The sequence below is a fragment of the Rattus norvegicus genome, chromosome 12 (genome assembly GCF_021556685.1).
Source record: "Rattus norvegicus strain SHRSP/BbbUtx chromosome 12, alternate assembly SHRSP_T2T, whole genome shotgun sequence".
In the NCBI taxonomy this organism is placed as follows: Eukaryota; Metazoa; Chordata; class Mammalia; order Rodentia; family Muridae; genus Rattus; species Rattus norvegicus.
In genome coordinates this window covers 10,028,210-10,044,363 of record NC_141545.1, presented here as the reverse complement: position 1 = coordinate 10,044,363, position 16,154 = coordinate 10,028,210, and the positions used below count along the sequence as shown (strand labels likewise).

The following is a 16,154-nucleotide window of genomic DNA, read 5'->3' as shown; positions in this document are numbered from 1 at the left end:
CTTGGACCTGGGCTCTTTTTGTTTGGGAGACATTTAATGTCTGCTTCTGTGTCCTTAGGAGTTATGGTGTTGTTTAATTGCTTTTTTTGTTTCTGATTTAACTTTGGCACCTTGTATCTGTCTAGGAAATTGTTCCTCCAGATTTTCAAGTTTTTTGAATACAGGCTTTTGTAGTAGGATCTGATGATTTTTTAAAATGTCCTCTGATTCTGTTGTTATGTCTCCCTTTTCATTTCTGATTTTGTTAATATGAATGCACTCTCTGTGTCCTGTATTTAATCTGGTTAGTCTATCTTGTTCATATTCTCAAAGAACCAGCTTTTGGTTCTATTGATTCTCTGTATAGTCCTTTTTGTTTCTACATGGTTGATTTCAGCTCTGAGTTTGATCATTTCCTGCCTTCTACACCTCCTGGGTGTATTTGCTTCTTTGTCTTTAGAGCTTTTAGGTGTGCTGTCAAGCTGCTGATATGTTCTCTCTCCAGTTTCTTTCTGCAGGCACTCAGAGCTATGAGTTTTCCTCTTAGCACAGCTTTCATTGTGTCTCATAAGTTTAGGAATGTTTTACCTTCATTTTTATTAAATTCTAAGAAGTCTTTAATTTCTTTCTTTATTTCTTCCTTGACCAGGCTATCATTGAGTAGACCATTGTTGAACTTCCATGTATGTGTGGGCATTTTCCCCTTATTGTTATTGAAGACCAGCTTTAGCCCATGGTGGTCTGATAGGACACATGGGGTTATTTCTATCTATCTGTATCTGTTGTGTACTGTTTTATAACCAATTACATGGTCAATTTTGGAGAAAGTACCATGAGGTGGTGAGAAGAAGGTATATCCTTTCGTTTTAGGATAGAATGTTCTATAAATATCTGTTAAATCCATTTGGTTCATGACTTCTCTTAGTCTGTCCCTGTCTCTGTTTAATTTCTCTTTCCATGATCTGCCCATTGATGACATTGTGGTTTTGAAATCTCCTACTATTATTCTGTGAGGTGCAATATATGCTTTGAGATTTTTTTAAGGTTTCTTTTATGTATGTAGTTGCCCTTTTATATGGAGCATAGATATTTAGGATTCAGAGTTCATCTTGCTGGATTTTTCCTTTGATGAATATGAAGTGTCCTTCCTTATCTTTTTTGATGACATTTGGTTGAAAATCGATTTTATTCAATATTAGAGTGGCTACTCCAGCTTGTTTTTTAAGACCATTTGCTTGGAAAGTTGTTTTCCTACCTTTTACTGTGATGTAGTCTCTGTCTTTCTTTTCTGACATGTGTTTGCTGTAGGCAGCAAAATGCTGAGTCCTCATTATGTATGTAGTCTGTTAATCTGTGTCTTTTTATTCGGGAATGGAGTCCATTCATGTTGAGAGATATTAAGGAATAGTGATTGTTGCTTCCTGTTATCTTCATATTTGGAGGTTAGATTATGTTTTCTTGCTTGTCTTCTCTTTGCTTTATTATGAAATGATTAGTTTCTTGCTTTTTCTAGGCTATAGGTTGCCTCCTTGTGTTTGGCTTTACCATGCATTATCCTTTGTAGGGTTGGATTTGCAGAAAAATATTGTGTAAATTTGGTTGTGTCATGGAATATCTTGGTTTCTCCATCTATGTTAATTGAGAGTTTCTCTGGATACAGTAAACTGGACTGGCAATTGTGTTTTCTTAGGTTCTCTATGACATCTGTCCAGGATCTTCTGGCTTTCAAATCTCAGGTTAGAAATCTGGTGTAAATCTTTTTGGTCTGTCTTTATATGTTACTTGACATTTTTCCCTTACTGCTGTTAATATTCTTTCTTTGTTTTGTGCATTTGGTGTTTTGACTATTATGTGACTGGAGGAGTTTCTTTTCTGGTCCAATCTATTTGGAGTTTTGTAGACTTCTTGTATATTTATGGGTATCTCTTTCTTTAGGTAAGGGAAGCTTTCTTCTATGATTTTGTTGAAGATATTTACTGGTCCTTTGAGTTGGGAGTCTTCACTCTCTTCTATAACTATTATCCTTAGTTTGATCTTCTCATTGTGTCTTGTATTTCCTGTATGTTTTGGGCCAGTTGATTTTTCTGTTTTACATTATCTTTGACAGTTGTGTCAATGATGTCTATGGAATCTTCTGCTCCTGAGATTCTCTCATCTATCTCTTGTATTCTGTTTGTGATGCTTGTATCTACGACTGCTTTTCTCTTCCTTTGGTTTTCTCAATCCGGAGTTGTCTTCCTTTGTGCTTTCTTTATTGTTTCTATTTCTATTTTCAATTCCTTCACCTGTTTGATTGTGTTTTCCTGTAATTCTTTCAGGTATTTTTGTGGTTCCTCTCTAAGGGCTTCTACTTGTTTACTTGTGTTTTCCTGCATTTCTGTAAGGGAGTTCTTTATATCTTTCTTGAAATCCTCCATCATCATGATCAAATGTGATTTTAAATCTAGATCTTGCTTTTCTGTTCAGTGTTTGCCTTGGTGTGAGAATTAGGCTCTGATGATGCCATGTAGTCTTGTTTTCTCTTGTTTGGGTTCCTGTGCTTGCCTCTTGGCATCAGGTTGTCTCTGGTGTTACCTTGTGCTGCTATTTCTGACAGTAGCTTGATCGTCCTATAGGACTGTGTCAGGAGTGCTGTAGACCTCTTTTCCTGTTTTCTTCCAGCTAGTTATGGGAACAAAGTGTTTTGCTTCCAGGACTGCATTCACTCCTGTCCACTGGCTTTCAGCTATTCCTGTAGGTGTGTATCCTGAGTCCAACAGGCAGGTAACTTGAAGCAGAAAATTTGGTCTTAGCCCTGTTCTCATGCCTGAAGTCACTCCTTGGGTCTGGGTTTCAGCTCTCCGAGAGAGCAACCAGCAGAAGAGCCTGCCCCTACTTCTGGGCTCATGTGTTCAAGGGGCTCTGATGGTGCTAGGTGTTTTCTTCTAGAGTCAGAAATGTGGGCAGAGAGTAGTCTCCTCTGGTTTCCCAGGCATGTCTGCCCCTCTGAAGGTCTAGCTCTCCCTCAAACGGGATTTGGGTGCAGGGAACTGTTTGACCGGGTCTGTTCAGATCCAGATGCAGTCTGGAATGCAGGGCTCCTGCAGCTTGACTTCCCCTATCTTCCTGACACCAGAGGCCCTATACAGTTTTCTCTTGGGCCAGGGATGTGAGCAAAGGTGGAGAGAAGTGGTGGTCTCTCCTGCCCTGCAGTCAGGATTGCACACACATCTGGGCGAACAGCTCTCTCTCCCATGGAGTTTGGGAGCAGGAAGCTGTGGGCTGGAATCAGAGAGGTTCGTTATGAATGTTCTTAAGAGATGGATGTTGTATGTTTAGGTGGGCAATTATATCTTATCAATTAGATCAAAGGTTAATGTGTTGTGTGTTCTTTCATGTAGCAATTTAAGTGTAAATGAGTGAGTGACGGTTGGAGAGTCTGGGCTGCCACAGAATTGGGATGTGTGCTTCTAACATGGAAATCTGCCCTGGGAACTGGATGGGTAGAGAGATTTTTGCTAGCTCAGAAAGAGTCCTTCACCTGTGTGATATGGGATGGAGCAGAGTGGATGTGATGTTTAGCTGACTGAGATTAAGGTTATATAAGATATCCTTATATATATATATATATATAACCATATATATATATATATATATATATATATATATATATATATATATATATATATATCAGATATCTTAGCGCAACGCGGTGCCAGACCCAGAGCAAGTAAAAAGACTTTTATTTCTTTATCATTTTACAACATCACAGACAACAAAGCTGGCAGGAGTTGGAAGTTCTTAAAAATGCTTTGGCATCATAAATGGGAATTCAGAATTTGGTTTGCCCTGCCTGTTTTTGGTTTTGCACTGATCCAGTATTTCTTGACTTTTGTCCTTTTCTACTCTTTTGAAATACTAAAGCATGTTTTGTGTCATTTTATGAGGGTACTATATGATCAGTATTTTTACTTATGATTTACTGGGTGTTACGATTAAGAGATTGCCTTGAGTTTCAGGAGAGACTTTGAAATTTGGACTTTTAAACAGTACTGAGGCTGTTATAGAGCTCTTATGGGAACTTTGAAAATTGGACTAACCACACTTTGAAATACAATATGGCCTCTGTCCTGTGTGTGGGGCCTGGTAGAGAATGAAACCTTTGCTCTGGGGAACATTTTTCACCTAAAACTGTGGAATTCAGCACTGTGGAATCAAAACTCACAGAATGAGGCAAAAAGTGGTTTCCTTTGAAACAGATGAAAACTATTTTTAGATACCTTTTTGAGTCTGAGGGAGTTGAGAGCTGCCTATGTTTTAAGCCTGGATGCAAGTGTGAGAGTTCTAAGAATGAGTGGAGTGTACCATGTTTGTCCTTCTTCCCTCTTTCACCATATTTGAAGATTTGTCACCCTTGACCATATCCAGAGATATCTGGAGAAACATCCGCTAGGGCAACATGATATTTATATGTCTCATTCCAAATGCCCCACCAGCTCCTCCCAGTGTGTAAGAGAGAGGAATTTTATCTACTATCACAGTCAAATCACTTATGCCAATCACCTCTTGTGTACTGAAACCTGGATGAGAGTGTGAATGAGAGTGTGAAAGCACCTAGTCATACTTTGTATGTTGTACATAACTTCAGAAGACACAGAGAGGAGCACTGATGAGTCCTCTAAGCCCTGGGATAACAATCAAAGATATTTCTGAGAAGGCATTTTATTTGCAATAAAATTATTTTAACCCTGGCTGTCTTGGGATTTGTTATGAAAATCATGCTAGTTGTAAATGCAGGCATCTGTTTACCTCTGCCTCCTGAATGAAGAAAGAAGGTGCACCACTCAACTTTGCTTAACATTCATTTCCTTATTAATAAAAAACTTGGGCTAGGGAGATTGCTCATTGTGTAAAGTCTTTACAGTAAATGTGAGAATCTGAGTTCAGATGTCCTCAATTCTCATAAAAAATGGACTATTAGTTAGAAGTAGAGAATTTCTCCATACAGCACACATTTACCTGTCTCATTGGAAATTTCATTCTCTGGGCATGGAATGCAGTCAAAACAACAGATCCTTTTTCCTTCTATGAGGGATTTTCTAAATCCAGGACCACAACTTTCACTGCATACAGACCTGGGAGTCTGAGAAAAATCATATATATGTATGTTATATTCTGATTTTTGCCTACTACTCTAATAAGCACATTGCTCATAGAACTGGATCATTAATGAACATAGTCTTTTATCCATAAATAACTGGATGTTGCTATTGATTGTACATAACATGTCCAATGAATGGTGATGAGCTTTAATGTGTGCTTTGACTTGGACATGGTGAAGACTTTAATTGGAGAGATCTTGGGCTTGGGAAGATGGCTCAGTATAAGAGCATGTAACTCTTTTGCCGAGGTGCTGAATTTGGCTCCCTCAACTTATATTACATGGCTCAAAACTACCTGTAACTCCAGATTCAGGAAATCAAATAGCCCCTTCTGGCCTCCTTGGGCACCAGCACTCAAGGTAGATATTTGTGCATTCACACAAATAATGAAAAACAAAACATAATTTTAAAGGAAAGGAAGTTAGTCATTGGAGGTTTGTCATTGGGAGACATATTGCTACAATTCTATGAGGTGTGTTGCACTTGTACAAACCACGCCACATGACTATACATCACCACAAATTCAAAAGTAATAGCTAAATGTGTCTCTGATATAAACTTCCAAACTCATCCTGAAGATGTATTGTCAATAATGAAAACACACAGCATTTATACATTACTAATGAACGTGCTTTTGTTACATACAGAAGATGTGAAAATTCTTTTCCTTAAATTGGAAACATAAAATTTTAAAAGTATATTCATGGTTTACAAGATTGCTGGGTATGGTGGTGGATTAAAAGTTGCTTCTGAAAGACTCAATGAAAGAGTCCCAGTAAGGAACAATAGACTCTACTTTTAGCATAAAAATAAATAAGGAAAAAAGAAATAAGCTGATTGTCACTTTTCTTTTCAAAGGAATAGGCAAGTTAGCACCAAGTTTCACCATCTGGCCTGCACCAGGTCAAGCACAAGGGTAACAGCCAATGAGATTCTGTCTCTTCTAGGCATCAACACTAGAAAAACAGCAGGTAGAAACATGTCAATCCATTGTACAGACAGACACACTGTGGCTGGGTTGGTGGTTGGAACATAACCAGGTGAGCATATGGAAGCCGAAAAGAGGCACAGGAGTTGAGATTCTTCCTGGGCATCCTGGAGATGATTGCCTGGGTAGACTACACCCCGTCAATGTCTTGGTGAACTACTGTGAGATATTTTATCTACTATTATTAATGCCTGTAAAACATGTACTATGTTTCTCACTCCTACTTTATTCTCTCTATTCTCATTTTCCTAATTCCTTCCTCATTTTACTAATTAATCATGGGTGCTATATCTGTTAAGGATACTTTCTCTAATCAGTACTCTAGTGATGCTGTCTCTGAACCATGGTAGGGAAACAAGAAAAACATACAAGTGTCTTCTAATGCAAATTCACATCAGCATTTTTGTGAAATTACTGCATTTCTTATTGTTATTGACTCTTCCCCATCAGAAGCAGTAACTGATGGAAAGACATCACATGATCAAAGATGCATAGATTTAATATCATGAAAATAACCATTTCATCAATCTATGTACAGATTCAATGCAATCTCAACTAAAATCCCCAACTTACTCTTCACAGCAATAGGACTATTCTAAATTTTATGTGAAGCCACAAAAGGTAGTGGATAAAAAGATTAGCCTGAATGGAAAATATGCTGAAAGGATTGCAATTCCAAATCCTAAAATACATTACAGAGTCAAAGTAACAAATCAATATGGTATTGACACAAAACTTGACATGTACACCAATGAAACAACGTTGAAGATCCGAAAATGAGTACATGTAACTTCACCTACTTAATATTAGACAAAAATTGATAAAACCAGAGAATAGAAAGTACTTCTAACAAACAGTGCCAGGAAAAATGCTGTCCATGTTTAGAAGAAAATTAGCTCTGTATCTTTCATACTGCACAAGAACTATCTTCAATTGGATCAAAGTCTTAAACACTAAACTTGAAACAGTAAAACTGCTAGAAGAAAACATAGGCAGCAGCCCATGTGACATGTGTATAGGAAAGGACTTTTAAAATATGACTTTATTTGTCCAAACATTAAGGACAACGATTCACAACTGGGACCTAATAAAACTCAAACACTTGTGAACAGCTAAATGAAGAGGAAGCTCTCAGAGTGGGAGAGAATCTTTGTCAGCTATTCATGTGGCAAAAGATTCACAGCATATAAAGAACTAAAAATAATACAATGCAATAAATAACATATCCTCCCCCAAAATTAAAAAAATACAAATGACTCATCAAAAATGGATTGGGACATGAATACAGAGTTCCCCATACAATAAAATGCAATTAAAAATAAAAATAAAATGGCTAAGTTTAGGCTGAAGAGATGACTCAGTGTTTGAGAGCACTGACCCCTCTTCCAGAAAACCTAGGTTCAATTCCCAGCTTGCACATTGCAGCTCACAACTGACCATAGCATCAAAATCTGACATCCTCAGACATATATGCAGATAAAACACCAATGCATATAAATAAAGATAAATTAAAAGTGACTAAAATATTTTGAAAACGGTTTAAAATCTCTGGAAATTAGAGAGATGCAAATTAAATAGATTTGAGATTTTGTCTAACCCAACTCAGAATGGAAATGCCCCATGGAACAAGCATCAAGCTTTAGGGTTCTTGGGGAAAAGGCAAACCCTCCTCACTGTTTGTGTGACTGGAAACTGGTATCACCACTAAGAATATCAGTGTGGAATACTCTCAACAAGGTAAAAATGAATCTACCCTATGTCTAAGCTATACCACTCTTTGGAATGTGTCCAAAGGACTTAACATCCTCCTCTAGAGGTACTTTCTCATTACTGCTCCATTCACAATAGCTAGGAAATTGAGACAACCTCAATGTCCTACAACTGACAAATAGAATACAATTTAGCTGTAAAAATAAAATTATGAATTTGCAAGGAAATAGATGGAATTAGAAGAGACCATATTGAGTGATCTTGAATAACAAAACCCCAATATCAGATGGAAGAAGCCATCTTTTGAGTTGTTGGCCAGGGTTGTCCAAGAAAGTCTCAAAGTATAGACTATTTCTATTGCTTTTGGTTGCACCACTCTCAGAGGTAGATGGTAAATCCCCTGTAAAAATAATTCTTGAGGGTTTTCTTTGCCTCCCATGTACCTGAGTAACTCCAGGAATTTCTACATCTGTTCTAGCCTTCTTTAGCACCCAAATAATAGACATATAGACCTGGTATTCTTATTAACATGCTGCAAGCACTAAACTGGGCAGGTTCTGAGCTATCCTAACCTGAGAAGCTGCTATTCCCAAGCCATATACCCCATTACTAGCTGTCTGGTTATGTACTGTCTCACTCTGGTCTATATGGGTCTGACTGCTTTCTTTCCCTGACTTCATGGAAAATCATCCTGATCCATCCACATGGTATCTCCATCTTTTCCTTTTCTCCTGTCTCCCTAATCTTCTGTCTCTTTGGGAAAAACTGCTGGGATGGCAAGTCTTTCCCTATTCTTTTCCCCACAGGCCATTGTCTGATTAGCTATTGGTAAACCAATCAGAGGTGATTTGAATCAATTATTATATAACACATAGACTGGAGACAGTTGACCCTGCCATCCAGACTACAACAAGATATCTGAGAATGGAAAGCAGCATCTGAATATAGAGTGCACAAAACTATCCTCCAACATTCACTATTGCTAAAGACACTCTATGCTGCAAAAATGGCAAGGAGATCTGTCAATTGGAACTGATATGAATTTGTATTCCCTGAGGACTACCTTTCACAGTACCAAAAGATAGCATGTAAGATTTCAAAGGAAGGTAGAAACCAACAGCCCTACCCATCCATGATGCCTATGAACCATATCAACTCCCAGCATGACAGAATATCTCTAAGAGTGTAATAATGATGTTGGATAGCTTTTTTTGGTAACCAACAGCTTCATAAGTGGACTTAGACTTGTTAAATGAGATGGAAATCATGCCTGGTATGGAAAGAAGATCACTACTCAGTACTAGTGATGTCATGTTTATTGGAGGAGAATCTCCAGCCACTAATTTAATAAATCAGCAAAACCCTTAGCAACAATATAAAACATTTGCCCATATACCCGCAGATAAGCGCAGTCTTCACCCCACATAAAGAAAATGTCTTTTTGCAATACTTGAAGACCACTATCAGAAACTCAAACAATAAAATGCACAGCTGTGGAGCCTGTACTAATGCATGGGCAGAAGCATACCTAAAATACCGTAACACATAACAATCAAGATATATTGAGAAAGACGGGACAAACAGATTATAAAAACCAGAGGATCAGAGTTTGCTGTGGCATTGTGGCTACTATTAATATCAGAAACTTCATCCATACTGTCTCACCAGTGCAACTGCCCAAAATGAGCAGAAAAATGAGGATACCAACAAATATGCTAAGCTGGATGGGGAAAAGGCATGAGATTTAACCCTTTATAACGAATTACATGATAGCAGAATTTGAGAAAATTAAAAAAAATCATTAGGTGTTACTTAAAAAAGCCTACTTCATAAAAGTGGAAAATGTAAGTTGAAGGGATGGTTTTCTAGACAGATACCACATACCAAAGTTAAATCAAGATCAGGTAAATTATCTAAACAGTCTCAAAATCATGAAGGAAATAGAAACAGTCATTAAAAGTCTCCAAACGAACAAACAAAACAAAAGAGAAAAGAAATAAATGAATAAGAAAGAAAGAAAGAATGAAAGAAAGAAAGAAAGAAAGAAAGGGAGGAAGAAAGGAAGAAAGGAAGAAAGGAAGGAAGGAAGGAAGGGAGGGAGGAAGGAAGGAAGGAAGAAAGAAGCCCAGGGGTACATGGTTTTAGTACAGAATTCTACCAGACTTTCAAGGAAGAGCTAAAACCAATGTTCCTCATAGAAGTGGGTGAAGTCCTTCTTTAAAAGGGGAACAAGAATACCCTTGGCAGGGAATAGAGAGGCAAAGATTAAAACAGACACAGAAGGAACACCCATTCAGAGCCTGCCCCACATGTGGCCCATACATCTACAGCCATCCAATTAGACAAGATGGATGAAGCAAAGAAGTGCAGGCTGACAGGAGCCAGATGTAGATCGCTCCTGAGAGACACAGCCAGAATACAGCAAATACAGAGGCGAATGCCAGCAGCAAACCACTGAACTGAGAATAGGACCCCCATTGAAGGAATCAGAGAAAGAACTGGAAGAGCTTGAAGGGGCTCGAGACCCGATATGTACAACAATGCCAAGCAACCAGAGCTTCCAGGGACTAAGCCACTACCTAAGGACTATACATGGACTGACCCTGGACTCTGACCTCATAGGTAGCAATGAATATCCTAGTAAGAGCATCAGTGGAAGGGGAAGCCCTGGGTCCTGCTAAGACTGAACCCCCAGTGAACTAGATTGTTGTGGGGAGGGCGGCAATGGGGGGAGGATGGGGAGGGGAATACCCATATGGAAGGGGAGGGGGGAGGGAATGTTTGCCCGGAAACCGGGAAAGGGAATAACACTCGAAATGTATGTAAGAAATACTCAAGTTAATTAAAAATAAAAAAAGAAGGTGAAGGAGGATGGGAGAGGGGATTTCCAGAGGGGAAACTGGGAATGAAGATAACACTTGAAAAGTAAATAGATAAAATATCCAATAAAAATTGCTGTAAAAATAGAAACGGAATAATGCTACATTATTTATCCTTTTTGACCCAACAAAGAGAACTTCAGACTAATTTTTCTTCCAAATATCAACATCAAAAACTGAATAGAAGTCTAACAAAATGAAACCAAGAATACTTCAAAACACCATTCACTATGATCAGGTACGTTTCATCCCAAGGATGAATATACAGAAATCCATCAACATATGCCACTCTATAAAGAAATCCAGAGGGAGGGAAATCACATAATCTTCACATTAGATGCTGAGAAAGACTTCAACAAAATCCAACACTTCTTCATGTTAAAAGGCTTGGAGAGATCAATATTCTAGGCACACATCCAAACATAATAAATTGCAAGAGAAGAGCCAGCATCAAATTAAATGGAGAAGAACTTGAATTCATTCTACTAAAATCAGAGGCAAGACAAGACTGCCAACTCTCCCTATCTATTATATAGTACTTGAAGTTCTAGCTAGAGTAATAAAACAGCAAAAGGAGATCAAGGGGGTACAAATTGCAAAGGAGAATCAGTTATTACCATTCTCAAATGACATAGTACTATACATATGTGAACCTCAAGATTCTATCAGATAATTTCTACAGCTGATAGTTTCAGTAAAGTTGCTTTATATAAAATTAATTCAAATCATTATCCCTTCTTTATACATTGATGAATCAGCCAAGAAAGAATTTAGGGAAACACAATAGTCACAAATAATATAAAACATCTTGGTGTAACTCTAATCAAACACGTGAAAGATCTGTATGACAAGAATTTCAAGTCCCTGTAAAACAAAATTGAAGAAGATATCAGGAGATGGGAAGATCTCCCATGCACATAAATTGGCAGGATTAACAGTGAAAATGGCCATCTTACCAAAAGCAACCTACCAACTTAATGCATTTCCCATCAAAATTCCAACACATTTTAAATAGACCTTGAAAAAGCAATTCTCAACTTCAGGATATCAAAAAGAATCCTGAACAGTGAATAACTTTCTGGAGAGAACACTATCCCAGACCTTGAGCTCTACTACAGAGCATTAGTAATAAAACTGAATGTTATCATTACGGAAACAGGCAGGGTGATCAATGGAACTGATTGAAGTTCCTGAAATAAATTCACACACTTATGATCACTTGATTTTTGACAAAGAAGCCAAAACTTATAAATAAAAAAGAAAGCATCTTTGCCTCTCTATTCCCTAGCAATGAATATCCTAGTAAGAGCACCAGTGGAAGGGGAAGCCCTGGGTCCTGCTAAGACTGAAACCCCAGTGAACTAGTCTGTTGGGGGGAGGGCGGCAATGGGGGGAGGGTGGGGAGGGGAACACCCATAAGGAAGGGGAGGGGGGAGGGGGATGTTTGCCCGGAAACCAGGAAAGGGAATAACACTCAAAATGTATATGTATATAAGAAATACTCAAGTTAATAAAAAAATGAAAGTGTATATACTTCATCAGTATGCAAAAACACTTATCTATTATAATTGTAACTTTAAAAAAAATGAAGGTTGTAAAGAAAGATCAAAAAAAGAATGTATCTTCAACAAATGGTTCTAGTCTAGATATCTGCATATGTAGAGAAATGGAAAAAGATCCATAATTATTATCCTGCACAAAATTCTAGTCCAAATGGATCAAGAACCTTAACATAAGCCTAGATACATTAAATCTCATAGAAGAGAGAACTTGACATCATTGGTACAGGAGACAATTTCCTGAACAGAATACGAATGGCTCACACTATAATATAAAAAATGAATAAATGGAACCTCATGAAACTGAAAAGCTTCTGTACGGTAAAGGACACTGCCAACAAATCAAATGGGAAGTGTACAAAATAGGAAATATCTTCACTAACCATACATCTGACAGAGGACTAATAACCAAAATATGAACTTAAGAATAAGAACTTAGACTCCAACAAACCAAATAGCTCAATTATAAAATGGAGCACTAAACTAAACAGAGGATTCTCAAGAGAGGAATTTCTAATGGCCAAGAAACACTTAAAAATGTTCACCATCCTTAGTTACTGTGAATCAAGACAACTCTGAGATTCCAACTTACACCAATCAGAAGGGCTAAGATCAAAAGCTCATGCAACAGCACATTGTGTTGAGGATATGGAGAAAGGGGGAACACTCCTCCATTGTTGGTGGTATTATAAACTTGTACAGAAATTCTGGAATTCAATCTTGTGGTTTCTTTGAAAATTGGAATTAGTTCTACGTGAAGACCCAGCTATACTGCTCCTGGACATATACTCAAAAACTGCTACACTATACTACAAGGATATGTGCTCTACTATGTTCATAGGAGACTTCTTCATAATGGCCAGAAATTGAAAACAATGGGGACATCCCACAACCTAAGAATGGATAAAGAAAATGTGTTTCATTTACACAGTTAAATATTATACAGTTATTTAGAATAAGGATGTGAATTTTGTAGGCCAACGAATAGAACTAGAAAATATCCTCCTGAGTGAGGTAACCCAGACACAAAGACATGCATTGTATGAATTCACTGATAAGTGGATGTTAGCTAAAAAGTACAGAATACCCATGATAAATCCCACAAACCCAAAGAAGTTAAATAAGCAGGGAGGCCCAAGAGAGAAGGCTTGAATCTCACTTAAAGGGGGACGAAAATATTCATAAGAGGCAGAGGGAGTTTGGGATCTGAATGTGAGAATGAATGGGAAGGAGAATGGGGTAGAATCAGGTGTGTAGAGACACAGGAGAGAGGTCTAGAGGACCAGAGATTTGGGGTGTGTGAGAATGGTGGGAATCTGTAGGAATTTCCAGAGATTTGGGATGGAGAGCCTCCAAGGAGTAAGTATGGGTGACTTCAGCTGAGATGGGGACATGGAACCTGAAGAGGCCACCTTCTGTAACAAGGCTGGATCTAGAATAGAGACAAAACCACCCACAAAACTTTTTACCCAAAGTTTGTCCTGTCTAAAAGAAATGAGGAGACAAAAACAGCAGAGACTGAATAAGCAGGGACAGAGTGGACAGCCTTGTCTAATCCCTGATTTTAGTGGGATTGTTTCACATTTCTTGTCATTTAGTTTTATGCTGGCTACTGATTTGCTGTATATTGCTTTTACTATGCTTAATTATTAGTCTTGAATCCCCGATCATTTCAAGACTTTTAAAATTAATGGCTGTTGAATTTTGTGAAAGGCTTTCTCAGCATCTAATGAGATGTTCATGTGGTTTTTTTCTTAGAGTTTGTTTACATAGTGAATTACGTTGATGGATTTCCATATATTGAACCATCCCTTCATTCCTGGGATGAAACCTACTTGCTCATGACAGATCCTCATGTTTGATGTGTTCTTGGATTCAATTTGTGAGAATCTTATTGAGTTGTTGATATTCATAAGGGAAATTGATCTGAAGTTCTCTCTTTTTGTTGGGTCATTGTGTGCTTTAGGCATAAGTGTAATTGTGGCTTCAAAGAAGGAATTGGTTAGTGCTCCTTCTCACTCTCTCCCTACTGATTCAATATACAACTCAAAGTCCCAGGCAGAGCACTCAGACAACAAAAGAAAGTCAAAAGGTTACAAATGTGAAAGGAAAATCAAATTTACACCATGTGCAGATGAAATGATAGTATACTTAAGTGACCACAAAAGCTCTAACAGAGAACTACTAAGCCTGATAACCAACTTCATCAAAGTGTCTGGGTATGAAATTAACTCAAAGGAACTGGAAGCCTTTCTCTACGCAACGATAAACAGGCTAAGAAAAAATTAGGGAAAGGACACACTTCGTGATAGTCACAAATAGTATAAAATGCCTCATTGTGACTCTAATCAACTGGGTGAAAGATATGTAGACCAAGAAATTTAAGTATCTGAAGAAGGAAATTGAAGAAGATATCAGAAGATGGAAAGATCTCACATGCTCATGGATTGGCAGGATTTATATAGTAAAAATGACATTTTGCCAAAGGCAATCTACAGGTTCAATGAATTCCCCATTAAAATTCCAATGCAATCCTTCATACAGTTAGAAAGATCAAATTGTAAATTCATTTGGAATAATAATAACCCCAGGATAGTGAAAACTATCCTCAACAATAAAGTACTTCTGGGGGGAATCACTATCCCTGAACTCAAGCAGTATTACAGAGCAATAGTGATAAAAACTGCATGGTATTGGTACAGAGACAGACAGATAGACCAATGGAGTGGAATTGAAGATCCAGTAGAATTGAACCTACACACCTATGGTCACTTCATCTTTGACAACGTAGCAAAAACCATCCAGTGGATAAAAGATAGCATTTTCAACAAATGGTAGATCAGCATGTAGAAGAATGCAAATTGACCAATTCTTATCACCCTGTACAAAGTTCAAGTCCAAGTGGCTCAAGGACCTTCACATAAAACCAGATACACTCAAATTAATAGAAGAAAATGAGGGGAAGAGTCTAGAACACATGGGCACTGGGGAAAATTTTCTGAACAAAGCACCAATGGCTTATGCTCTAAGATCAAGACTCAACAAATGGGACTTAATAAAACTGTAAAGCAGTAAGGCAAAGGACACTGTCATTAGGACAAAATGGCAATCAACAGATTGGGAAAAGATCTTTAGGAATCCTACCTCTGATACAGGGCTAATATCAAATATATCCAAAGACCTCAAGAAGTTAGACTCCACTGAATCCAATAACCCTGTTACAATTGGGTACAGAGCCAAACAAAGAATTCTTAGCTGAGGAATAACAAATGACTGAGAAGTACCTAAAGAAGTGTTCAACATTCTTTTTTTTTATTTCGATATTTTTTTTATTAACTTGAGTATTTCTTATATACATTTCAAGTGTTATTCCCTTTCATGGTATCCGGGCAAACATCCCCCTCCCCCCTCCCCTGCCTTATGGGTGTTCCCCTCCCAACCCTCCCCCCATTGCCGCCCTCCTCCCACCAGTCTAGTTCACTGGGGGTTCAGTCTTAGCAGGACCCAGGGCTTCCCCTTCCACTGGTGCTCTTACAAGGATATGCATTGCTACCTATGAGGTCAGAGTCCAGGGTCAGTCCATGTATAGTCTTTGGGTAGGGGCTTAGTCCCTGGAAGCTCTGGTTGCTTGGCATTGTTGTACATATGGAGTCTCGAGCCCCTTCAAGCTCTTCCAGTTCTTTCTCTGATTCCTTCAACGAGGGTCCTATTCTCAGTTCAGTGGTTTGCTGCTGGCATTCGCCTCTGTATTTGCTGTATTCTGGCTGTGTCTCTTAGGAGCGATCTACATCCGGCTCCTGTCAGTCTGCACTTCTTTGCTTCATCCATCTTGTCTAATTGGGTGGCTATATATGTATGGGCCACATGTGGGGCAGACTCTGAATGGGTGTTCCTTCAG

The 16,154-nt window shown here is 38.2% G+C and overlaps 1 protein-coding gene across 1 annotated transcript in view; it reads right to left on the bottom strand.

The window, feature by feature from the left end:
* The window catches only part of Vom2r58 (vomeronasal 2 receptor, 58), a 112,819-nt gene that overhangs the window by 8,734 nt on the left and 87,931 nt on the right, over nucleotides 1–16,154 (bottom strand). Inside the window, 1 exon segment of the mRNA NM_001099479.1 lies at nucleotides 4,978–5,101. Within this exon segment, the coding sequence (NP_001092949.1) occupies nucleotides 4,978–5,101 (124 nt within the window).